General features: G+C 36.8%; 1 protein-coding gene across 1 annotated transcript in view; it reads left to right on the top strand.

Annotated features, from left to right (window-relative positions):
- LOC130218556 (coiled-coil domain-containing protein 178) overlaps positions 1 to 26788 on the top strand; it is a 59155-nt gene that overhangs the window by 19876 nt on the left and 12491 nt on the right. Inside the window, exons 9-15 of the mRNA XM_056450770.1 lie at positions 1506 to 1689; positions 3165 to 3227; positions 3550 to 3711; positions 3841 to 3954; positions 4100 to 4245; positions 7452 to 7611; positions 19785 to 19934. Of these exons, the coding sequence (XP_056306745.1) occupies positions 1506 to 1689; positions 3165 to 3227; positions 3550 to 3711; positions 3841 to 3954; positions 4100 to 4245; positions 7452 to 7611; positions 19785 to 19934 (979 nt within the window). The remainder of the gene's footprint in view (positions 1 to 1505; positions 1690 to 3164; positions 3228 to 3549; positions 3712 to 3840; positions 3955 to 4099; positions 4246 to 7451; positions 7612 to 19784; positions 19935 to 26788) is intronic.

Raw genomic sequence — 26788 nt, 5'->3', positions numbered from 1 at the left:
TGGCAAAAAATACATACAAATTGTATTGAATAATGCTAAGTACAACAAATAGATTTTTATGCAGAACATGAAATCCAAATGAAAAACAGTTCATAGTTGTTGCTTCCTCTCTAAATTGTCCATGGTATGGCAACAACAAATGGCATCTCCTCCATAAGATCTGTGAAGACCATATGTTTCAAACACACACAACAGTCGTGTTATTCATGCTGTTTAGACTAGCACATCGAGAAAAACTGTGACACGCGAGAAAATCTACATACACAGTGGTTCTTCCCAACTTGACGAAGAACTTATAGATCAGCATTGGATCCCATGTTGTAGACGGGGACTCCAATGACAACGGCACTATGAGAAATGTGCTGGAAACGTCTTGCGGTTCATTGGTCTGTTGTGTGAGTGTTGGATTCTTTAATTATCAACACTGAATCTGTGTTCCTGCAGATCACGTCATCAAATCAGGCAACAACTCTAATTCCACTTCATTAAAAATGTGTAGGTGTGTGTGTGTGTGTGTGTGTGTGTGTGTGTGTGCGCTGCTGCTAAAATTAAAATGCTGTGAAGCAGCACCACAGCATGAACTAACAATGATTCTCCACTGGTTTTGCTTCTAGTTAAAGTTTTGCATTGGACATCAGTAGACAAACCAATGCAATTTATTAAAAAAAATCATTATCCACCTTATTTGGCAAAGCAAACACTATTTTCTGTGAATGTGCAAGACTTTACATTCATTTATTCATTCATTTTCTTTCGGCTTAGTCCCTTTATTCATCAGGGGTCACCACAGTGGAATGACCCGCCAACTTATCCATGTTTTACACAGCAGATGCCCTTCCAGCTGCAACCCAGTACTGAGAAACACCCATACACAAACATTCACACTCATACACTACAGCCAATTTAGTTTGTTCAATTCCCCTACATCGCATGTGTTTGGACTGCGGGGGAAACCTCACAGCAAGAAGGTTGCTGGTTTGAGTCCCGACTGGGCCAGTCGGCATCTCTGTGTGGAGTTTCCATGTTCTCCCTGTGTTGATGTGGCTTTTCTCCAGGTTTCCCCCACAGTCCAAAGACATGCGGTATAAGTGAATTGGGTAAACTAAATTGGCCATAGTGTATGAGTGTGTGTGAATGAGAGTGTATGGGTATTCCCCGTGTGGGTTGCAGCTGGAAGGGCATCCGCTGCATGAAACATGCTGGAATAGATGATCATTTCACTTTGAACAGTGATCATTTCACTGTGGTGACCCCTGCTAAAAAATATAAAAGGGTTTAGCACAATAACCAAATCACAAAGACTGCTTTGTAGGTACAGTATGTAAATATCTACTAACTAGATTGACTAAACTTGGATGTCATTTATTCAGGGCATTTTCCACTTGTGAAATATGCTGAATGCTGAGTAAGCATTTTTTGTAAGCGGGCTGCTGTTGGTTTGCTCTCTGTACATCTCGAGGGACTGACTGTGTTTTATGATGTTGTTTGTGGCTGTGTCGTTTTAGCAAACAGGCTGTGAGAAAGCTAGCGATGGATCATGAGCACATCAAGCTGAAGATCAGTCTTAGCGAGAAGCAGTGGAAACCAGTCAAAGATGAACTCCAGCAGGTTTATAATGAACACTCAGACACTAAAGCAGAGCTGGAGCGTCTGGAGCGCCAGACCTTTCTGGAGGAGCTGAGGAACAGGGTAGGAGGACACATGTGCTCTTCAGATCTGAAGAACAGTCCATTAGAGCAGTGTTTCCCAACCCTGTTCCTGGAGGCACACCAACAGTACATATTTTGGATGTCTCTCTTATCTGACTAGGGTTGGGTATCGTTTAGGGTTATTTTGATACCGGTGCTAAATCGATACTTTTAAAATGGTACAGGTGCCAAAACGGTGCCTGAACCGATACTTTTTAGCCACGAAATTATTTGACAACAAATATTTTAATCATTATAACTGAACAATATAAATATATATTTATAATAAGTTTAAAGTAAACATCAATTCATATTTTATATATTTGAATTGCATTAATATATTGCTTTTGATCATTTGTTTGTTAGCATGAATGCAAGATTTGCATTATGATATTAACAATACATTAGCTTACTGCTAACCTGTGGAAAGGCTGTCATCAAAATTAGGGAACACCTTTTTTCTGGGTTTGTGACACTGTTGGTGTGCCTTTAGGACCAGTGTTGGGAAACACTGCACTAGAGAGCTCAATTAATGAACAAGTAGAATTTAAGAGCCAGAAAAGTGATTTAATGTATATAATCTATGTGCAAGAAATATTATTCAGCTTTTTGTTTGGATTTTTTTTTGTATCGTCCCAATAAAAAATAAGTCAATACATGTATAAAAGACCTGAATCCAAAAAAAATAGTTTGAATCTTCTCCCTCCATAACATTCCTCACCTTGCCCATTGAAAAGTGAAATTAGTTTCAAAAACCACAAATTAAAACAGTTAAAAAAGCAACGAGTACTCATTTAAATGCTTTAGTAGGCATACAATAGGTTTATATAAAGGACAGCTAAAAATATAAGTTATTGTTGACTGAAAATGTTAAAATAGCATCAAATGACCTCTTTAAAGTCATTAATGCAACATAGGCTCATTCTTAATACCTAGCCCTATATACATTTCTGGAGATTGCGAATTATGTAGCCAGAAGTATGTACTGCTGCATTTCGTCTTTAAAACACACGCTACGAGGCATATGATGCCGTTCCTTTTCGCGCTTACCTTAATTAGGTCAATTGGTTCTTTTGAAAACACTATTGGGTTGGGTTTAGAGAAGGATGAGGGTAGGCCAATGGATTGGTCAAGTCTGTCAGTGAATCGACAGTGGCCTCAAGAGAAATTTAAAATCTGAAAAAGCGTACAACAGCGGCTTCTTATGGATTTGCGGAATCAAAAACTGCAAAATAGCGTAGCTCCTGGGACGTATTTGACACTCTCCAGAAATGTATATAGGGGTACGTTTTCAGAATGAGCCTGGATTGCATTAATGGCCTTTTTTGACAATAAATACATTAAAAAGATTCGATTTTAAAGATGACGAAGAGTTAAAGTTTAGTATGAAAAGTTCTAAGCTGCTTTATATTTAGTTTTTGTCCTCTTTGTGCTGAAATGTTTCTTTATAATACACTTTTTATTTTTGGTGTGCAGAAAGAAATTGACAAAATGAAGTCTCTGGTGTCAACCGAAAAGGCTGCATTAGATTTCATCAAGGTAAAACCTGTCTTGAAAACATTTACCGTTTATAATTACTTAATAAATGAATGATCAATGAATTTGTGTGTACATTTTATGTATCTGTTAAAGGGATAGTTCACCAAAAAAAATTTAATTTACTTCTGTTGAAGGCAGGTAGGAAGAAGCCATTGACAGTAGGTGTGTGTTGTAGGAAAACAATACTATGAAAGTCAATGGCTACCACTTTCCAACATTCATCACAATATATTTCTTTCGTGAACGCAACTAAGACAGTGGAGTTTTAGTTTTTGGTTGAATTATCCTTTACCATTGATGTTGTAATTGTTTTAACCTACAGGGTAATCTGGATGTAGAGGCAGCTGAATATATTCGTGAACAAAATAACTGTAAGCGGGTGAAAGGTGAACTGCAGAAAAAGCATGACGATGCTTCCATTGCATCTGCTGAACTGGTGACTGAATTGGAGAAACTGACACAGATATTAACAGAGAAATCTGAGGTAAATCTGGCTTAATTTAAGTAAAGCTTATTTCAAGTCACATAAAACTAACATTTGCACAGTCCTAAAAATGATGGCTAAAGTTTCCATTTGCATAAGCCTGTCTTTATTATTATTATTTTTTATCAGAGTATTGAAAATTTGAAAGCGAAGCTAAGTGACATGCAAACTGCACACAAAAACCTCTCTGATGATTTTGAGGAGAGGAAAAAGCACCATCAGGAGTGTTTGGATTCTGCGAAGGTAAAAAAAAAAACAATTATAGTACTGAATGAGTTAGAAAAGTCTATATATATATCACTTTTGCTAACTTGTACTTAAAAAGTTTTCTCACATTGTGTTTAAAATATATGTAATACAATATTTGCTCATTTTTATATGTTATTAGGAACATATTACTGTGCTGTTACTGCGGTATGATGAGATTTCAAACCATATCAAGGAACTTGACCTGAAGTCTAAGGATTTAAAGCAAGAATCAGAGATGATGGAGCAAACTATCAGCACTATGCCAGACATTATAGAGGACTTACAGTAAGATAAAATGACCATGTGTACATAAAATTTAAGTTACACATTCTTTTAAGGTGCTGTTGTTACAATGTAATTGCACAAATGAGTCACAATAATTTTGGTAACACTTTACGGTGTCCTTATAACACATTTAACTACTGAGTACTATTAATTAATTACATGTAATCACTTTATTTTAATGTTCAATTCATAGCTCATGCTATTAACAAACCATTAACTAAGACTTTTAGCTCAGTAAACTACTAATTAGCTGCTTATTAATAGTTACTGTACTAAAGTAGTAGTTGGGTTTAGGTATTAGGTAGGATTAGGGATGTAAAATAAGATTGGTACTTTAAAACTGCTAATGAACAGTTAATATCTTGATAATAGCCAGGTAGTAGTAAATGGGGTGAATTGCTACCTAAACTAAAGTGTTACCGGTTAGGGATAGACTGTGGGTTAGATTTAGGGTTTCTTGCATGCGATTACAGTATGCATAATTAATTGTAATGAATGTAATGAGTACATGGAGCAGCTACATCTAACAAGGGCACATTAAAATAAAGTGTTGTCTAATTTTAACAATGTTTACAGGGATTTTAGACTTGACTTTGTGTTAGTTGCTTACAATTACATATAACTTATTACATCTAATATTAAATTAATACTTTTATTATATTGTAACTACACTGTAAAAGATTATATGATCCATTAGTCCTGACAGTATATGTTTTAAGGTCATTGTCACTTATTAAACTAAGTTGACCATGTTCTAACTTAATTTGATAAGTTATGCAAGCTGTTTTAAGTCAGTTTAACGTAATATAAGTTCAATGAACTCATAAGGTTAATTTGATTCAGCTTAAAAATTTAAGGCAACCAGGATTTTTTACAATGTACATCAGCTAGACATACTATATTGTCTGTCACGCTTTATTTTAATGTATAACTTACGCTACAGTATTTTAAAAAAGCCATTAATTAAAACTTTCAGCTCAATAAATTACTAATTAGCTGTTTATTAATAGTTAGTAAGGTAGTAGTTGGGTTTAGGTATTGAGTTGGATTAGGGATGTAAAATTAGATCATACTTTATAAGTGCTAATAAACAGTTAATATCTTAATAATAGGCAGATAATAAGTCAGTAGTAAATGCTGTGAATTGTTACTTAAAATAAAGTGTTACCGGTTAGGGATAGAATGTTGATTAGATTGAGCAACTACATTTAACCAGGGCACATTAAAATAAAGGGTTGCCTAATGTTTAACAATATTTACTAACTACTGTATAAGGATTTTAGACTTGGTTAGTTGCTTACAATTACACATAATTTATTACATGAAATATTATATTGATACTTTTATTATATTGTAACTACACTGTAAATAATAATATAATCGATTAGTCCTGACAGCATGTTTTTACTGTAGGTCATTGTAACTTATTAAACTAAGTTAACCATGTTTTAACTTAATTTTATAAGTTATGCAAGCTGTTTTAAGACAGTTTAGCGTAATATAAGTTCAATGAACTCATAAGGTTAATTTGATTTAGCTTAAAAACTTAAGGCAACTAGAACTTTTTTACATTATACATCAGCTAGACATATTATATTGTTATTCTAATGTATAATTCATGTTACAGTATTAAAAAAACATTAGTTAAAACTTTTAGCTCAATAAACTTCTAATTAGCTGCTTATTTACAGTTAATAAAGTAGTAGTTGGGTTTAGGTATTGAGTTGGATTAGGGATGTAAAATAAGATCATACTTTATAAGTGCTATTAAACAGTTCATATCTTATTAATAAACAGATAATAAGTCTGTAGTAAATGCTGTGAATTGTTACTTAAACTAAAGTGTTACCGGTTAGAGATAGATTGTTTAGGGTTAGCTGTATGTGATTACAGTATGCATAATTAATTGTTATTAATGAAGTAAGTACATGGAGCAAGTACAATGGCACCATAAAATATAGTGTTACCTAATTTTTTAACAATATTCACCAACTACAGGGATGGGTTTTAGAGTTGATTTTGTGTTAATTGTTTACAATTACACATAATTTATTACATGATACTATTATATTATTACTTTTATTATAATGTAACTTAGGGCTGGACGATAGTGTAAAACAAATGATCAAGTTATCATGTTTTAGATAATTCGGTATAGATAATTATTGCATTTTTTTAACAATACATTTAGGAATATTAGGGTTTTTTTATTTAATCACTTTATTTTAATTAACCAACATTACTAAGGCAAATAGTATTAATAGTCAAAAACTAAAATATTTAAACAAAATATCTGATCTCTTTATAATAAAATAAACTTAAGTGTTAAAGAGACTCTTAAATTGATCAATAAAATGTTACAAAGTGTGTGCAATAGTAAAGGTAGATCAACATCTTTAAGGTGTCAATAATAATGATACAGTAAACCTCAAACTCTGTAAACAAAAACTAATTATGATAATCAAATCTGAGCTTTCAAGTAAATGAACCAACCATCATTATTTAAATACATATTGCAACAATACAAATTGTGAAGTTGAAAGACTATATTACCCCCTATGCTTAAAAATGGGATGCACAAGAAAAGAAACCAAAAAGCCATTCTGGCGACATCCTTAAATCTTTTTTTATTTACAATCTCCTCACTGCTACTATACAGCACTCATTTTCGCATGTGTTGTTATTCTGAGGTGAAGTGACAAGTGCGAGCGCATGGTTGCCTTTACCATTTTTAATGCGCTTTGCACTTGTGCTCCCCTGGCGTCTCTCGCCATGTGCTTAGTAGCCACATTTTAATAAAACTATAGCCTTCATACCAGAAACTCCATACCAAACATTTTTTATCGATATTGACAATAGTATTGGGTCAATAAATACAGATTTTATCACCAAGCTAGAGATATTATAATTTTTGGTCACACTGTTTTTAAATATATAATTCACGCTACAGTATTAACAAACTCATTGACAACCCATTAACTAACACTTTCAGCTAAATAAGCTACTAATTAGCTCTAATTAATAGTTAGTAAGGTAGTAGTTGGGTTTAGGTATTGGGTAGGATTAGGGATGTAAAATAAGATCATACTTTCTAACAGTTTATATCTTTATAATAGGCAGGTACTAAGCCAGTAGTGAATGGTGTGAATTGTAAATTACAGTAAGTGTTACATATTAGACATGCTTGTTTTATTGGTTTATTTCAGGGCTTTGTCAAACGCTATGATGTTCAAACATGGTACAGCGGCAGAAGTGATGGGTAACTTGCACAGAGATATGGCTTCCTGTGAACAGAGGAAGTCTGATCACGCACAGATTCACTCTGCCCTGTTCACTCAACGGCAGGCTGTCATGAAGGACACAGAGGTCAAGAACCCTTCTTTCATATTTACATTTACGTCAAGATGATTTCCTATACGTGCTGATGCTAGACCGGCTTTGCTGTTTAAATATGTATAATCCAGGTTAACAAATGTTTTCTTTACATATCAGAAAAACAGATCAGCTGAAGCCAAACGAGCATGAGTGCATTTGATTGGTTAAGGGATTTGATGTGCTCCAATCACCATTCAAGCTGAAATTACTTTTTATAAATATTTAGATTTGTAAGGATGATGCACTGCGTATTATTTCGAGGGATGGTCAGAAATAGCAAAAAAAACGGAACACACATGTAACAGAAAACCTTTTATCAAATATAATCTGCCACTGACAGTCATTAATATTTAGTTAAACATAAAACGTGTGGTTCTAGCACACATACATTTGCAAACATATAATTTTTGTATGAATAATATAATAGATGTAGATTTAGAGGCTGTTGAATTATTGCTATTCATAGGGGTTTTTCAAAATTAATTCAACATAGGCTCATTCTGAAAAACGTAGCCCTATATACATTTCTGGAGATCACGAATTAGCCCAGGGATTTTCAAAATTTTAGGACACACCACCATCTAAATTTGTACAATTTCATTCGCACCAAACCCCCCCCGGGCACCCCTCACTCGAGGCTAAATTATCATTCCCATATTACTTGCTGTATTTAAAGTGCATAGCATTAAGTATATTGAAACATAAATGTACAGCTTACCTGATTCAGTGTGATGGCTGAGCCTGTTTCTGTGAGGACAACATGCTAATCTGTGATTGGATTCCTGACACGACTAACCGTAAATCATCTTCCACTGCCAATAAGCATGAGCCATAGCTTCCTTGCTTTTGATGGACGTACATACAGAAAATGCTGCTTCGCAAAGCCAAGATTGCAGAGCCCTGACGATGTGGAGTCGAACATTGAGTATGTTTACATGGGCAAAAATACTTTAATACGATTTTAATACGATTAGGACAATACTCTGATTAGAGTCTACCATGTAAACAGTGATTTTGATAATCTTATTCCGACTAAAGTCATAATTGAACTAAACAGAAATGGAATTAAGACATGTGGGGTATGCAGATTTTAGTGGCATTATTGAAGTCAACACCGCAATCAAACTATTACCGTCATGTAGGACTTTTCGCCGCATTTTGTGACAAGATCCTTACACACGGCTGTCAGTAAAGGACCCCACACACACACACATCACAAAATGCGGAGTTTTTTTTTTTTTCATTCGGCTTTCCATTAAAACAACACTCTTCTGCCAGTCCTTACTTTATATTCGCGTCTAATACCCCAGTTTGTCGCGGGGACGTGAATGAAATGTTCATGAATGAAAGTGAAACTTGAATTGAACTGCAGTAAAGTCGAAAAATTAAAGATGAAACACCCAAAATTACATGAGCCTCTGCAGGAAACGTGAATAGCCTGGTGACGCAATATTCAAAAAGCACTTCACGTAACACATTAATTAGTGTCTTATTAAGGCAAATAAGTGATGTCCATGTAAACATAGTCAGTAGTGTCTTCAAAGTAAGTGAAAGATCCAGAAGGGCATCCTGCTGATTTGATTCAGAAGGGCACTTTTTTGTCAGACGGCACACCGGTTTCACTTTCATTCATTCACCGTCATTAATTTTAAAAAGCACCCGGCCCATTTTATTTGTATATATTTTACTTAAGTATTAACTCTACAGATGCCTGATAGTTAGCTGTGGAGCTAACATTAATCATATTCCCTCTAGTGCACAAATAACAATCGTCATCATAATTTACTTGAGTACACGCCTCAATGTCTCGCGCCCCCCTTAATAGCCATAAGCTAAACCCCTGATGTAGCCATAAGTACATATGGCTGCACTTCATATTTAAAATGAACACTACAAGGCAGTATGATGCTGTTCTTTTTCGCTCTTACCAGCTGACCGCTTACCTCAGTATGAATAGCTTTCCCGCTGTTACCAGTTTGTCCTGTTAACTCGCCATGTACAACGGTGGACTTGAGACGCAGAGAGGAGTTGACCACGACGAAGGGGTATGAGTCCGGTAAGGAACGGTTCTAGAAAGCAGTTAAAACAAAAGCCAAAGAATAAAATAAACAAGTAAATAACAGGGTGAGAATGTCATAAAATGGAACGTGGTTAAAATCAGGCAAGGATTACTTTTAAAAACTGTTGGTTGGGTTTAGGGAAGTGGGTGGGGGGTCAGTCTGTACTTTTGAATATACTATTGGTTGGGTTTAAGCAAGGAGGAGGGTGGGTCAGTCGATCGGTCAGTCAGTCAGTCAGTCAGTCAGTCAGTCAGTCATTCAGTCAGCCAGTCAACAGCGGCCTCTGGTGGATTTACGTATGTAAATACGTAGGACGTATTTGGCATTCTCCAGAAATGTATATAGAGGTACATTTTCAGAATGAGCCTGCATTGAATTAATTTACATTTATTGAGTTTTAAAGTAATTTGCATTAACAATGCGTTTTTTGGTACAAATGTCCCCCTATGGTGTTGTCACTTGAATATTGATCCCTTAAAAACGGTATGCGTAATTTCAGAATTTAAAAAAAAAAATGTTTGTATCTTGTCTGTGCAGAAAAGGTTTAATTTTTAAATGTTTTCTGTGTCTTCATATGGCAACCCCGGCTCATTATTGATATGTACCCCTATATACATTTCTGGAGACTGCGAAATACGTCCCAAGAGGTATGTTTTTTTTTTTGCAGTTTTTGTGAATCCACCAGAGGCTGCTGTGTATGCTTCTAATTTCTCTAGCGAGTGCCATTTGCGCCAGCTCTTCTCATGTAAATCCACCAGAGGCCGCTGTCGACTGACAGACCGAACGAGCCACACCCCCACCCCCTCCCTTCCCTAAACCCAACTGATAGTGTTTTCAAAAGGACCAATTGACCTGATCACCCCCTTCCTTAAACCCAACCAACTGTGTTTTCAAAATCAATCCAGAAAAAGAAAAGCCCTCGCAGCCCCTGATCTTACCATATTATTACCCTGTTATTTACTTGTTTATTTAATTTTTTGCCTTTTGTTTTTGTTTTACCTGCTTTCTGAAACCGTTCTTTGCCGAACTCGAACCCCGTCATCACGGTCAACTCCTTTCTGCGTCTCAAGTCCACCAATGTACATGGCGAGCTACTGTGCAAACTGGTAACAGCGGAAAAGCCATCCACAAGGAGGTAAGTGGTCATCTGGTAGCGTGAAAAGAAACAGAAGCTGTCGGTGGCATCATACGCCCTGCAGTGTTCGTTTTAAAGATGAAGTGCAGCCATACATAGCTCTGGCTACATAATTTGCGCTCTCCTGAAATGTATACGGAGGTACATTTTCACAATGAGCCTGTGTTGTCTTGTGGCCACAGTTTAAACTACAGTTTCGACAATCCTTTATGCCCAAAGTTAAGCTGGCAGTTCTTTAATCTGAGTGAATCTCCATTCATTTCACATGTAGGTGTAGGAAACATCCTAATGTACATTTATTCTGGAATACCTCACACTTTAAGGGATAGTGCACCGCCAAAAAATTAAAGTCATCAATTACTCAACCTTGTTCCAAACTGGTTTGGGTTTATTTATTCTGTTAAACACAAAGGAACATATACTGAAGAATGGTGGAAAAAACAGCCATTGACTTTTGTAGTAATTTTCAATGGCTGCAGGTTTCAAACATTGTTTAGACTCACTTTTGTGTTTAAAAGAAGAAATTAATAAAAGTTTAGAACCACTTGAATGTGAATAATGTAAAACTTTTCGTTGTACTATCTCCTTAATCTCACACCTCTACATATATTTTCTGTAATAATTTGATGAAAGCTCCAATTTTCAATCAGAGATTATTACGTTTTGCATGAAACCCATGTATTATCACTTCATTTTCAGAGGGAAAAGCTATGTTTAGGGGTCTTAGAGTTTCAGGATTCCAGCATTCTTCAGAATATCATATTTTGTGTTCAACATATGAAAGAAATTCATAAAAGTTTCACCCACTTGAGTGTGAATAATAATAAATAAAAAAGAATCAGTGAACTATCCCTTTAATCTCACACCTCTACTGACATTTTCTCTAATAATTTGATAAAAGCTCCAATTTTCTGTCAGAGATTATGTTGTGTTTTGCAACACATGAAACCCATGTATTATCACTTCATTTTCAGATTTTTTGGTGGTCGTAGTTTTCCACGTTCGTCAGAATACATTGTTTCGTGTTCAGCAGATGAAAGAAATTCATAAAAGTTTAGAACCACTTGAGCGAGAGGAAACGATTTCATTTTTAGGTGAACTATGTCTTTAATCTCACACCTCTACTGACGTTCTCTCTAATAATTTGATGAAAGCTTTAATTTTCTGTCAGAGATAATATGTTATGTTTTGCATGAAACCCACGTATTATCACTTCATTTTCGGAGGGAAAAGCTATTTATTGGGGGAGTTGAGTTTCGGGATTATGGCCTCAGTCAGAGCCCGGCGCCTGATGAAAGTCTCACATGGCTTATCTAATGTGAAATCGCCATGTGGTATATAGTTTCATTAAACGGTGATCAAGAATGCATTAGTTCAAAACAAGAAAAGGCAATGGGGCTTAATCCGCCATGCGCGCAGAAGCAGCAAACTCCAAACAAGTTGTTGGTGCGAGACAGGAGCCGAATTAAAAGTCCTCCCTCATAGAGCCAGTCTGCCATTAACTTGCTGCAGGGCAGCAGAGCAGAGAGTCTCTTTAGACTCTCACAGGAAACAATAAAGCGGCACAAAGATTCATTGCCCAACAGAAACGTTATATATTTGAACACCGTACAATAAGAGGCAGTGTCAGAATGTCTTTGATTGACCTGAGGCGCATCATTCAGACGTCATGATGGCAATAACACTGGAAATACGGATGATGACCACTGTGGTTTAGATGAGAAAGACATGATTATCAGGATTTTTGTTTGTACTCAGATTTTTTTTTCTTGGTTATGATCATTGAAAGCCTAATTGAAAAAATAAACCATAATTGTGGATAGAGCTGTGACTCTGGGTCAGATTTACTAACAGCTTCCTGAATGCAAATCTTCTTCCGGCATAAGCGCTGAAAACACATGATACTGTACTGTATTGGCATACTGTATGCATCTGTAAGTGCAGTTTACCTGTACAGCTGGATATGTGTTCTTTTACTCACACAATGTCAGTAGATCAGCTGCAAAACTGCTTTTATACAATTTCTCACGAGAATTTGCTTTGTTTAGTAAATCTATCCTAAATGATATGCTAGATTGCACTTGTACACTTAATTTACAATCTTATTATAATTTAATTTACATTTGCAATCTCACAAATTAATTCCTTGTCATAATTGTGAGTTGTGTTTCCTCCTGTTGTTGTATCATTTTCATATAGGGCGCTATCATACATTAGATGCAATGCAGTGTTTTTTTGCTAATTTCAGCCCGGCACTTACAGTATGTTTTCATGTCCCATGCCATGTTGTTTAAATACCATATTTGCACCTAGTTTTGTGCCCATGGGTGTGCTGGTCTGCAAAGGAAGTGTGTAAGGTGCATTGTTGACACGTTGCTATTTTAAAGCTAGTTTCAAGAGTTCACACTTAGCTGATAATCAATAAAGCGTATTTGGCATGCTGTCCCGGGAGAGAGCCCTGAGCTCGTAATTTCCTTGAGCCTGGGGCTCCCTCCCGTTAGAAGGGCGAGAGGGGAGTTCAAGCTCAGGTAGGTCTCGAGAACTCCCCTGCTTGTCGCCGCGTGAGAAGTTTAAACTAGGGTTGTTTCGGTGATAATTTGGTTTAGTCGATTGGCTATGGTTTATGTTTTTTGGTGGGAGGAAACCGGGGGACCCGGGGGAAACCCACGCAAACACGGAGAGAACATGTAAACTCCACACAGAAACACCAACCAGCCCGTTAGGAGGTTGGACCAGCGGTGTTCTTGCTGTGAGGCAACAGTGCTAGCCACTGGGCCATCGTGTCGCCCTATCGGAAAAAGGGGGAGGAAGTAGAGGTGGAAGGGGGGTAAGCTTCAAGACGAAGATAATTGGAGTGAAAAACTCTGGTTATTTATAATGCTTCCGTAATCATCTAATGGGTCAGATTACGGAGCTAATGAGGAGCCAGCCGTGTTGATCATAAGCATGTGATCCTCTCGAAATTAGTTTATAAATAAACCAAACCTAAAGTTGATGGCAGTATTTGTTGTTGTTATTTAAAGAGTGATATGCCTCTATTGGCGGCTCCACAAAACACATGTTGCTTATTACAGATGCAGGGATGCGCAGCAGCACATATTTAAATATGAAAAATGAAAAAAGACTAAAACGTAAAAGATTATTATTTTCTAGATAAATATAAAAAAACGCTACCTACTCGCACGCCTTCTTCACCTCAGGGGGCTTTGGTGGAATCCAGCTTGTTCAATAGATGGTCCGCTGGCTTTAACCTCATGCACAAGCAGATCCGTTTCCGCTCTAATGAAGTATTCTGTTTTTCCACTTACTAGCAAATCTGCCACAGCAACTCATTCTTAAAGGGAAAGGGAGATGAGACTCTGATCGGTGTGTAACGGAGGCCAGCTAGCGAAGTGCTATGCATGTAAGCCTCACTCCTCTGACCTCAAAAGGTACTCTAGTGACAGATGCTAGAAGTCTTTAGCCTTCTTGTTAGAGCAACCGACTACCATACAAAGAATCATTGGTTCGATCCAAGCTCAGCATGGGTTGGGTGCAGTAGGACCAGTGGGTTACATGTGGGGGCTCGTCCGGGATGGAAGTGAGGTTTAGCAGGGGGTGAGTGTAACAGGGGCCTGCTAGCGAAGTGCTATGCAGGTAAACCTCACTCCTCTGACCTCAAAAAGCGGTCTAGCGACAGATGCTAGGGCCATGGTCTTTAGCCTCTTTATTAGAGCAACTGACTCCCATACAATTTCATCATTAAAATACCAAAAGTGGATTCAGACATGCTCTTAGTGCACCTGTGCCATGCACTTTAGACCAGAGGTGAGCAAACTACGGCCCGCGGGCCAAATGCGGCCCGCTGAACACTTTCATCCGGCCCGCGAGTGAGTTTAGAATTAGGAAAATATGATGCAATACAAGTGAACGCCATTTGATGGCAGTATTGCATGCGGTACAGTTAGTGCAATCAGTAGAACAAAACTGTTACAAAAACGCAATGTACACCGTATAAAAAAGCGCACTGCACTCCTTTTTTCTTGTCAACAAAAAGGAGCGCAGTGCGCTTTTTTATGTCGTTAGGCAACGACTAAATTAGCTAGGTATATTGCGAGGGTGTTGCTGTTGATATTAATATAACTTTATTTTCAGGCTTATTGTTCACATTAACAGACTCATAATAACATGACTTGGAATAACAAAGACTAAGATTCTTCTTCCGTTTTATCTCATAGTTTTATAATGGTTGATATGAGCATATTAATACAAGCTCAAAAGAGATTATTGTGAATTTGACTCAAATTATTTAATAATTGCTGGTTAATTGTGTTAATTTTTTTCATAGAATATATTTTCCATGCATACATCCACTTTAAAAAGTTCTTATCAAGTTTTATGATGATTGATCTGTATATTCTAAAAGCAGTGCCAATTAGATTATTGTTAATTTGACTGAATAGTTTTTATACTGAAGAGTTAAATTTGACTGAATTATTTATAATGTGTTAAAATGAGATATTTTCTATCACACAGTATCTTTTCTATTCGCCACTATAAAAATTATTACATTATTATTATTATTAATATATTTTATAAGAGATTATTTTATTGTTTTATGATGACTGATAAGTGATGATAAATACAAATAGCAGTGCAAATTCATTTGACTTGTAAATGTGACTCGATAATAACTATTTAAAAAAACAGTTTTGTGTTAATGTGACATGTTTCTGTCCAATATTAAATGTTTCATGCATACTGCCACTTTATATAAAAGTTATTTTTTGACGGATTTGACATTTGGCCCTTCACTTAGTTTGCAAAACTTGATGTGGCCCTCTGGTCTAAAAAGTTTGCCCCCCACTGCTTTAGACCATACACATAGACGGTTTATGTAAGAATAAAAACCACATACTTATTCTGACCTGAACTAAAGTAATCATACAAATTGTTATAATTTTTAATTAAATGCTTTTAATCAAATAAAACATTGGTTCAAAACAATGCTGATGCTGATATATGGGTGAAACCTGGTGGTTTGAAAGATCGTCCCAAAATATTAGGATTTTTATAATATTAGAATACCGGCAATCAATGAGAATTTTGCATCATTTAAAATGCCATTGATTGATTTAAATATGCTAGTCTGATCAGATTTTTGATGTCTACACTATTGTTTTGAAATTATATTCTGTAAATCGTAGTAAAATGTAAGATAGTGATCATTTTTGGTAAAGAAAAAAAAGCATAATGTGTCGATTACACAGGTATTACTTTTATTTGATTTTTTTTTTTGACCCATATGTACATCACTATTTCTGGACCATTCTGCCTCTTTATCAGACACTACATTACCAACATTAGCACACAACATAAAGCACATGTGCAAACCACCAGACCATAGCTCTAACAATTGTGGCCCCTTTTATTAGCAATTATCATTTCAATAAATCCTCAAGACAGATGCTCTTATTTAATGCAACAGTTTCATCCGCAGCTGTATTTCCCTGGGAATCAACTTCATGACCTTAGCATTGCTGGCACGGTTAAGGTCAATGTCGAATTGATGTTTGCAGATGTGTTTACAACCCATTTTATGTCCATAGTGTAACATATTTCTGAGTGAATCAGCAAAAAACAAAGTGTTTTTCTTTTCTTTGCAAAAGATAGCAGCAATTAATTGATTTAAATAAGAGCGGTAAATATTCAGTAGATTTTTCTTGTGTTTTTGCATTAACCTTGATAATAATGGTGAACGGTTGTGCATTTCTTCACACAATAAGTCGAGATGCGTTAAATGTAACTCGCCCTTATGGACACACTCCACTGTGACTTTCTCACAAGCTGAATTGGGTTTTTCCCCCCTCTCCCCTCATCATATTCTCATGTAGCTTGTTTACTTGATGAAGTCAGACGCTCAGTGAGTAGAAAAGCAGTAGGATGCAAAGTGCAGACACCATCAGTTTCTTATGGCCAATGAAGTGTAATTTGTCCCATTTACATTTCAGAGGTGCATCAGACGGGTTTTGTCAGCACTGCATGCAGTAATTAAGCTTTAAATCAATAGCCGGCATTTGTCATGTTTACTGCCACTCTCGGTGCTGGGTTAAACTCATCAGTTTAGCGCTGGGTCGTTTTACTGCCCAGACACACTTCATTATTCCTTATTCCCAGGTAGAGCAGGAAATGTTCTTCTCCATCTCTCTTTCCATTGCTCTCTCTCTCTCTTTCTCGCTGTGTCTGATGCTGACACAGGGTTGTGGAGATTGTGGAGACAAGCAAATCAGAGAGCTATTTATTGTAATTTGTTTACATGCTTCCTCAAGTGCTGTATGATTACTGGAATTACTGCGTTCGGATAGGTTTCGTTGCAGCATTTTGGAGTAAAACGAGTCAGATGCGAAACAAAAAAAGTAGTGCAGAAAATAAACAACCATGCAATTGATCTATACTCAATCTCATGTACGTAATCACATATAACAGTGACCCCAAAATATTATAGAGATAGTTCCCCCAAAAATTTCCTCACCTTTTATTTATACTTAAGTGGTTCTAAACTTTTAGGAATTTCTTTCTTCTGTTGAACAAAAAACACGGTATTGTGAAAAATGTTGAAAAAAAGAGGTCTTTATTAATAGTAAGAACAAAAAATACCATGGAAATCAATGGTTGCTTTTTTCAGCATTCCTCAGTATGTTTTCCATTGTGTTCAACAGAAGAATAAAAACTCTAACAGGTTTGGATTAAGTGGAGGATGAGTAACTAATGCAACACAGGCTCATTGTGAATACAAAGCCTGTTACACATTTCTGGAGAGCACAATTTATCTAACCAGAGGTACGTAAAAACACTATCAGTTGGGTTTAGGGAAGACGGTGGGTGGGTCATCGGTGCTTTTGAAAACACTATCGGTTGGGTTTAGGAAGGGGGTGGGAGTGTCAATCTGTGCTTTTGAAAACACTGTTGGTTGGGTTTAGGACAGGGGTGGGCGGGTCAATCTGTGCTTTTGAAAACACTGTTGGTTGGGTTTAGGACGGGGGTGGGCGGGTCAATCTGTGCTTTTGAAAACACTGTTGGTTGGGTTTAGGACGGGGGTGGGCGGGTCAATCTGTGCTTTTGAAAACACTGTTGGTTGGGTTTAGGACGGGGGTGGGCGGGTCAATCTGTGCTTTTGAAAACACTGTTGGTTGGGTTTAGGACGGGGGTGGGCGGGTCAATCTGTGCTTTTGAAAACACTGTTGGTTGGGTTTAGGACGGTGGTGGGCGGGTCAATCGGTGTTTTTGAAAACTGTCGGTTGGGTTTAGGAAGGGGAGGGCGGGTGAATCTGTACTTTTAAAAAAACTATCGGTTAGGTTAAGCAAAGGGGGTGAGCGGGTCAGTCGGTGCTTTTGAAAACACTGTCGCTTGGGTTTAGGGAAGGCAGTGGGTGGGTCAGTCGGTGCTTTAGAAAACACTGTTGGTTGGGTTTAGGGAAGACGGTGGCAGGTCAACTGGTGCTTTTGAAAGCACTCAGTTAGGTTTAGGAAACGTGATGGGCGGGTCAATCAGTGCTTTTGAAAACACTGTCGGTTGGGTTTAGGGAAGGCAGTGGGCGGGTCAATCAGTGCATTTGATAACACATTGGTTGAGTTTAAGAATGTGGGTGGGCGGGTTGATTGGTGCTTTTGAAAACAATGTCAGTTGGGTTTAGGGAACGTGGTGGGCGGGTCAATCTGTGCTTTTGAAAACACTTTCGGCTGGGTTTAAGGAAAGGGGTGGGTGGGTCAATCTGTGCTTCTGAAAACACTATCGGTTAGGTTTAGGGAAGGCGGTGGCCGGATCAATCGGTGCTTTTGAAAACACTTACCAGTTGGGTTTAGGGAAGGGGGTGGGTGGGGTAATTCATTTGGTTGGTCAGTTGGTCTGTCAGTCAGTCAGTCGACAGCGGCCTCTGGTGAATTTACGAGAGAAGAGCAGGTGTGAACAGAACTTGCAAGAGAAATTTGAAATCTGGTGGATTCGCGAAAAAACTGCAAAAACTACAAAACACGAACCTCCTAGGACACATTTTGCACTGTCCAGAAATGTATACAGGGGTACGTATCCATAATGAACTATCCCTTTAAGTGGTGCTTGAAAATGTCTGAATGTCATTGCATTTGATTATACTTTTTGATCAATAGTCTATAAAGCATTGTTTAATGACTGTACACCTCACAAGCCTGTTTTGGTGGTGTTAAAGCACAAGGTTGTTGTTTGTATTTCTGGAGATTTCATATACTCCTTAAATGAATGACATAATCTCTTAATCTTTTTGTCCTAACTTAATTTCTCAGCTTTGCTGTATTTTTTTAATCTTTTGTAAAGGAATGGCTCACCTAAAATGAAAAGGTATCATGTACTCAGCCTCTAATAAAAAGTAGATTAATTAAACAGCACACATTCTTGTGCACCTCAAATGCTCTTAATGGTATATCCTCCTTTATTATATTATTTAATTTTATTTTATTATTATGCCTAAAAAGCCCCTTTTGCCTCTTCACACAAATTCATGGTAAAAGTTGCAATATCTAGTCTTGAACTAATCATTCTTTTGAATCAGATGCTTTTAATAAATCAGACGATGCAGTTCACAAAACTGAATGATTTGTTGAAGAATCGGACTAATCCAGTTCTTGAGTTCAACTCACTGACTCAATGATCCGGTCATAGAGGTTAACAGCCCACTGGAGGGCAAGATTATCAGTGAATAACTTACATTATAGTCCGTTCCTCGCAGAAAAAGCTATCACATGGCTTCAGAAATTTTGAAATACCGTGCGCGAGTCATTTAATCAGCTTTTAAGTCCTGGAGGTTCAGTTCCAGTTCATTGTAATAGCATGTGAAAGTGCTTCTTCAAAATCGCTTGTTGAAATAGTCTGAAAGCTATTTAGATATGTGTAAGTGCTTCATTCCATTGCTCATTATAACATGTCATTGAGAGCATCTTGTGCAAATCTGTTCCAGGGTAATCTACGGAAAGCCCTAAAAGACAATCTGAAGTTAGCGCAAGAATACCAACAGCTTCAAAAAGAGCTAATGATTGCCCGACAGGACGTCGTTTATGTTTTTGATGGAAGAAACCGAGCAGAGGCCTCCATCCTAGATCACAAACAGGTAACATTTCTTTCTCTGAACGGTCTTTCATCTGTGGGTGTACATCAGGGCTGTTTTCTGATACGTGAATGATGTGCTTGTCTATCTTTGTCATCAGAGATAGACAGCAGGCATGCAAAATAGCGAGGTTTGCGCAGACTAGCCTGTCATAGGTGGTTGGTTTTAGTTGGGCAGTCAGCTAGGAGGCCACTGCAGTAATCTAATCACGATGAGATAAGCTTCGTGACAGCGCTGCTCTGGCGTGTATGTGTTTATTCCATCTCACATGGCAGCGAGAGGAAACAGGCGCGTAGCAGATGCAAACGCTCCCAAGAACGTTTGGGGAAAATGCTAATATGACATGTACGTCCATCACTAAAGGATGGGTGGGTTCGCTGGTATTCATCATAGCTGCACTGTGTACCTATAGTGTGCGGTGCATTAGTCATTCCCTAACATTATATACTGTACAGATATGGACTAAATTATGACAGTGGAGTTTGCATGTTCTCCCCGTGTTGGCGTGGGTTTCCCCCACAGTCCAAACACATGCATTATAGGTGAATTGAATCAACTAAATTGGCCATAGTGTATGAGTGTGTGTGTATGTATGGGTGTTTCCCAGTATTGGGTTGCAGCTGGAAGGGCATCCACTGCGTAAAACTGGAATAGTTGGCGATTCATTCTCCAATAAATCAAAGACTAAGCTGATAGAAAATTAATAAATGATATTTTTTCTTAGAATTTATTTGACAAGTCTACTTTTACAAATTTGACACACTCAAACCCCTTCAGAAATGTGGTAGCCTTTATGTCATATACAGTAGATTTAAACAGCTATATTTATACAGCTACATTTAAATAGGCTACTATAAATTAAAACCACCCTACGTATCCCTTATTTTTGTTTGCACAAGCTTTGTAGATTTCTACTTTCCCACCATAGCTGCGTTCAAAATGACATACAGGATTTCGGAGTGCACTAAGAAGGGAGCCCAACTATAGTTGAAACGACGGAACCTGCAACCTTAGTTGGCTAACAATGGTTTTCGGAAATGCACCCCAGATTGATTAATTTTAAAGAACATATGTAAATATGTTTGATTTGATTTATTTCTTTTCGAACAGAAATATCATACATAAAATATCTTTAACAAAAAATACATTTCAACATGGTCAAATATGGAGCGGGATAAAGCACAAGCTTATTATTTTCCCACCCCATTACCACATACATCATTCGTCTATTACTTAAACTTATTTCTTCTTTTACTTATCTCTTCTTTTACATGAGACATATTTTATCCTTTTGGCATGTTTGATTCCATTTGTACCTTTACATTTTGTAACACATACCCAAAAACCATAAATAACTAAAACAAAAAAAAACAGTACTGCAAATTAATAATTTGCCATTAATAAAAAGCCATTAATAAAAAATGTCATCATACCTTTCTCATTTTAAAGTTTAAACACACTTTAGCTTATTAAAGCTATAAAAAGTACTTTTTGATTGTTTTGATTAACTTGCATCATTTTACACCAAGAATGAGAATGTCTTATTCTTCAAAAATCTGAATTTTTCAACCCTGGCTCATTCTGAAAACGTACCCTATATACATTTCTGGAGAGCGCTAAATACGTCCCAGGAGCTACTTTTTTTTTTGCAGTTGTTGTTTTCGCAAATCCACCAGAGGCAGCTGTGTTTGCTTTTTCAGATCTCAAATTTGTCTCGCGAGTGCCATGCTGTTCTCTTGAAAATCCATCAGAGGCTGCTGTTGACTGACTGACTGGTCAACTGACTGACTGATCAACTGACCCACCCTCCTGCTTGCCTAAACCCAACCGATAGTGTTTTCAAAGGCACTGATTTACCCGCCCACCGCTTTCCCTAAACCAACCGAGTTTTTATAATCAATCCAGAAAAAGAAAATCCCGATTTTTACAATGTTTTCAGATTTTACAACATTCTCACCGTGTTATTTACTTGTTTATTTCATTTTTGGCTTCTGTTTTTGTCTTACCTGCTTTCTATAGAACAAAATCACAGTCATAAATATTTTGTGCGTAAATAAAAATTCACGCATCTAATTATAAAAACGTAAAGGAAAACGGAACGTACTCATAATTTTACAAGGGTACAATTCCAAAATCTGCGATTAGAACAGACACAAATATGACATTTTCTTTGTCTGTTTGTATATGACTGATACATTTACGATGGCTGTACTTTACAAACATGAAATACAGTTTCACCACGGACACGAAGACCTGGCTCTCGCTTGTTTATTAATGCCTGTGGCAGCGGTGACGTTATTTTGACAGTGAAGTGATGGTTTTTGATTCGTACTCGTAATCAGGACTTGTGAAACTGTATTTCGTGTTTATAAAGTACAGCCATCGTAAATTTATCAGTCATATACAAACAGAAAAAGAAAATGTCGTATCTGTGTCTATTCTAATCGCAGATTTTGGAATTGTACCCTCGTAAAATTACGAGTACGTTCCATTTACCTTTACGTTTTTATAATAACAGATGCATGAATTATATACTTTCTGCAATCGTTTTTCCCCGGACTCGAACCCCGTCGTCAACTCTTCTCTGCGTCTCAAGTCCGCAGACGTATGCGGCTAGCTACTAGACAAACTGGTAATAGTGGAAAAGCCGTCCATATGGAGGTAAGCGGTCACTGGTAGCACGAACAGGAATGGCGTCATACCGCCTCGTAGCATTTGTTTTAAAGATGAAATGCAGCCAAACGTACTGTACCTCTGGCTACATAATTCGCGATCTTCAGAAATGTATACAGGGCTACGTTTTCAGAATGAGCCTATGTTGGAACTTTTTAAAAACATGAAAACATTAGCCTTGTTTGTTAACGTGCTTTAATGCTTCTTCAAGTTTTGTTCAGACTCGAAACAAACCAAACTAAATTACATTTTATTTGCTGCAATGTTTTGTTCAAATAAAAGATTTGTTTAAACTACCAATTCGTTCACAAACTAAGATATGAACTCAGATACAAACGTCTTAGTTATTGCAAAAAGAAGGTATTTAAACAAAAAAGATGACACACTTCAGCTTTAAAGCTTGGTGTCTTTCTTACATGACATTAGTCCACAGATTATTATGACACCATCATTGCAGCTAGAGATCATTACTAGTTATTCTGATCTACACCTAATCTGTCACTTCAAGTATATAGCTTTTTTTTTTTGAGCCGTAGATCATTTTAATATGACTTGTTATTCTCCCGCTGGTGGTAAAAGTCTGCTGCTGAAGAGCCAGACACATTGTTTGTTCCCCAAAAGACTAATACTCGTACAACTCCTCATCTAACTACATGAATGTTATCAAGTGAAAAATGCATGCAAAAGGCAAATCCTGTGGACGGGATTCTCCACGCTCATGATCAAAGCCTGATTTTCTTTTACTCAGTATTCAGCCTTTTTACAGTTTGTTGTTTATTTTCAGACTGCTTCGGCTTTCTCTCCTCCAGAGCGAATGTAGTCGCATCTCTTAAAGCTCTTCTTAAAGTTCTGTATGTTTCTGTAAGGGTGTGTATAGGCTTTCAGTTTAATATAGATTCTTATAACAGCTTAACCGCTCTGAAAGGTTATGCATGCCATGTTGAGCATGTATAGGGTCTATTATGAATAGTGTGAAAAGACTGTATATTTCTCAGATGTCTCTAAAACCCCTGCTCTATATGTATAAAACTCTGACTCTAATATTTACCATGAGAAATACATTCGGAAGGTGCTTCAATGCACTGTTTTTGTGGCTGCATGTCAGTAAAATTTCGCTAAATCTGATTTCACGAGTATATCATTTATTATCTTATGAATTTCAATATAATTTATCATACCAGCAGTATGACAAAACAAATATCAGGTACACAATATGATAACAATATTAAACGGTACAGTAAATGTAATATAAAATATTTTTTTATATATTATTGCCATAATTTTTGTATTATAGAATCTTTTTTGTATTATTAACGCACTGTTGTATTTTTTGCAACACAGGCTCATTTTGAAAACGGAGCCCCGTATACATTCCTGGAGAGAGCAAATTATGTAGCCAGAGGAATGTATGGCTGCATTTAGTCTTAAAAATGAACGCCAAGGGGCGGTATGATGCCGCCGCCGGCTTCTGTTTCTTTTCGCGCTACGCTCTTTTCGCGTAGATAATGGTGACGACGAGGTTCGGATCCAGCAAAGAATGATTCCAGAAAGTAGGAAAAACAAAAGTAAAAAGGCAAAAAATAAAATAAACAACTTAATAACAGGGTGGGAAAATGGTAAGATCTGAAAACGTGGTAAAAATCAGGTAGCCTCAAGGGCTTTTTGTCGGTTGGGTTTAGGGAAGAGGGTAGGTGGGGGAATCGGTCAATCGGTCAGTCAGTCAGTCAATCGACAGCGGTCTGGTGGATTTACACGAGAAGGGCGGAGCGAATGGCACTCGTGAGAGAAATTTGAGGTCTGAAGTGTACACAGCGGCCTCTGCAAAAAAAACTTACCTTCTGGGACGTATTTCGCTCTCTTCAGAAATGTATACTGGGGTACGTATCCATAATGACCCTAGGTTGATTTTTTTGTATTATAATATTACTCTGAATTTATTATATAGATCCAGTTTTAAACAGTTTATCAGATTTTATCTGTAGTTTTAAATATGTGTGTAGAATTTCTAGTTATTTTTAACTGCAGTTTTTAAAATATTACGTTAAAAAAATTCTAATTTGAAAGATTTCTTTGCCCTGTTTTGTTTAATTTGGCAGTGTACAACTGCCTGGGGCAGTGCACTCATATATATGGAAACCATTATTAGACCACTTAAAACATTATGTAATTATGAAAACAACTATATGGGGTCATTGCATTGTGTATATATACAGTACTGTATATAGCTTTGGAAAAATTAGGAAAAAATTCAGTAATTCTAAATGTAATTTTGAAAATAACTGTGTGGGGTCACTGCATTGACCTTCCAAAGATATGCGAATAATAGAAGACCTCTTTAAAATTCACAGTAATTCACAGTAAATTTTGGATGCATGAGGTTAATATTTGGTGGAAAACCGCTAATTCGGCTTAGTGCCTTTATTAATCTGGGGCGCCACAGCGGAATGAACCGCCAACTCATCCAGCATATGTTTTACTCTGTGGATGGCCTTCCAGCTGCAACCCATCACTGGGAAACATCCATACACACTCATTCACACACATACACTACGGACAATTTAACTTACCTAATTCACCTATAGCACGTGTTTGAACTGTGGGGGAAACCGGAGCACCTGGGGGAAAGCCACGCCTACACGGGAGAACATGCAAACTCCACACAGAAATGCCGACTGACCCAGCCGGGGCTCAAACCATCAATCTTTTTGCTGTGAGGCGATTGTGCTACCCACGCCAACGTGCTGCCCTTATGAAGTATATAACAAAAAAAAGGGAGACCATTTGAAAATTTTAAGTAATTATGATTGGAATTATGAAAACAACTGTAAAGGGTCATTGCATTAACCTTCCAATAGCTATGGAAAATAACAGAAAACCATTTTAAAATTCACTGTTAATTGATAGTTGCATTGAGTTACATATGTGCTAGATTCAGAAATGTTAGGAAATTAATATTCTATGGAAAACCGTAGGTGTTCAATAACAACAACTGAAAATATTTGCGATTCTGCCCAAAGAACATTTTCTGGGGAATTTTTTTTTACATTTTTATTAGAAATTTTTTACAATTTGAATATTTTACTTAAACACATACCTAATAAATCCAGATTTCATGTAAAGTGTTTTTTATATATTTTCCAAAGTGCTATATACAGTTGAAGGAAGAATTATTAGCCACCCTTTGAATTTTTTTTCTTTTTTAAGTATTTCCCAAACGATGTTTAACAGAGCAAGGAAATTTTCACAGTATGTCTGATAATATTTTTTCTTCTGGAGAAAGTCTTATTTGTTTTAATTCGGCTAGAATAAAAGCAGTTCTTAATTTTTTAAAAAACATTTTAGGGACAATATTATTAGCCTTTTTAAGCTATATTTTTTCGATAGTCTACAGAATAAACCATCATTATACAATAACTTGCCTGATAACACTAACCTGCCTAGTTAACCTAATTAACTTAATTAAGCCTTTAAATGTCACTTTAAGCTGTATAGAAGTGTCTTGAAAAATATCTAGTCAAATATTATCTACTGTCATCATGGCAAAGATAAAATAAATCAGTTATTAGAAATGAGTTATTAAACTATTATGTTTAGAAATGTGTTGAGAAAAATCTTCTCTTCGTTAAACAGAAATTGAGGAAAAAAATAAACAGGGGGGATAATAATTCAGGGGGGCTAATAATTCTGACTTCAACGGTATATATTAGTGACAGATGGCATCTAATTATTTATGTGGTTTTATGTGGCATGCTGACAAATGTCTTTGCTTTGCACTTTTATCATGACTAATATACACTGCAGCTTCATTCTCACCACTTTCATACACAACACAGGTTATCCTATAGAATGACGTGCTGGCACTGCGCCAGTTTAGTTGGATTTGCCAGTGTAGTGGGAATGAGAGAGCTAGAGCGCCCCCTTGCAGTGGTTAAACGCACAAACCCTGGGCCTACCTACAACTTCAATAATCTCTTTAGTGCTTGTAAACAATAGGTTGGTGGCAGGTTTCTGTTTTAGTAACCCTGAAGGCCTAACAGAAATTGTATACATGCAGAGTTGGGTTGTTAGAAGAGGAAAAAAACACACTGTATAAGAACCTTTTTTTCCTACACTACATTGTAACTATTGTTATTTTAGGCATTAATAGAATAGTACAGGTTTTGACACAGCTCCATAAAGGACTT

The sequence above is a fragment of the Danio aesculapii genome, chromosome 24, assembly GCF_903798145.1.
Source record: "Danio aesculapii chromosome 24, fDanAes4.1, whole genome shotgun sequence".
Lineage (NCBI taxonomy): Eukaryota > Metazoa > Chordata > Actinopteri > Cypriniformes > Danionidae > Danio > Danio aesculapii.
The sequence above is the reverse complement of the archived record's forward strand: the minus strand, read 5'-3'. Positions and strand labels throughout refer to the sequence as shown.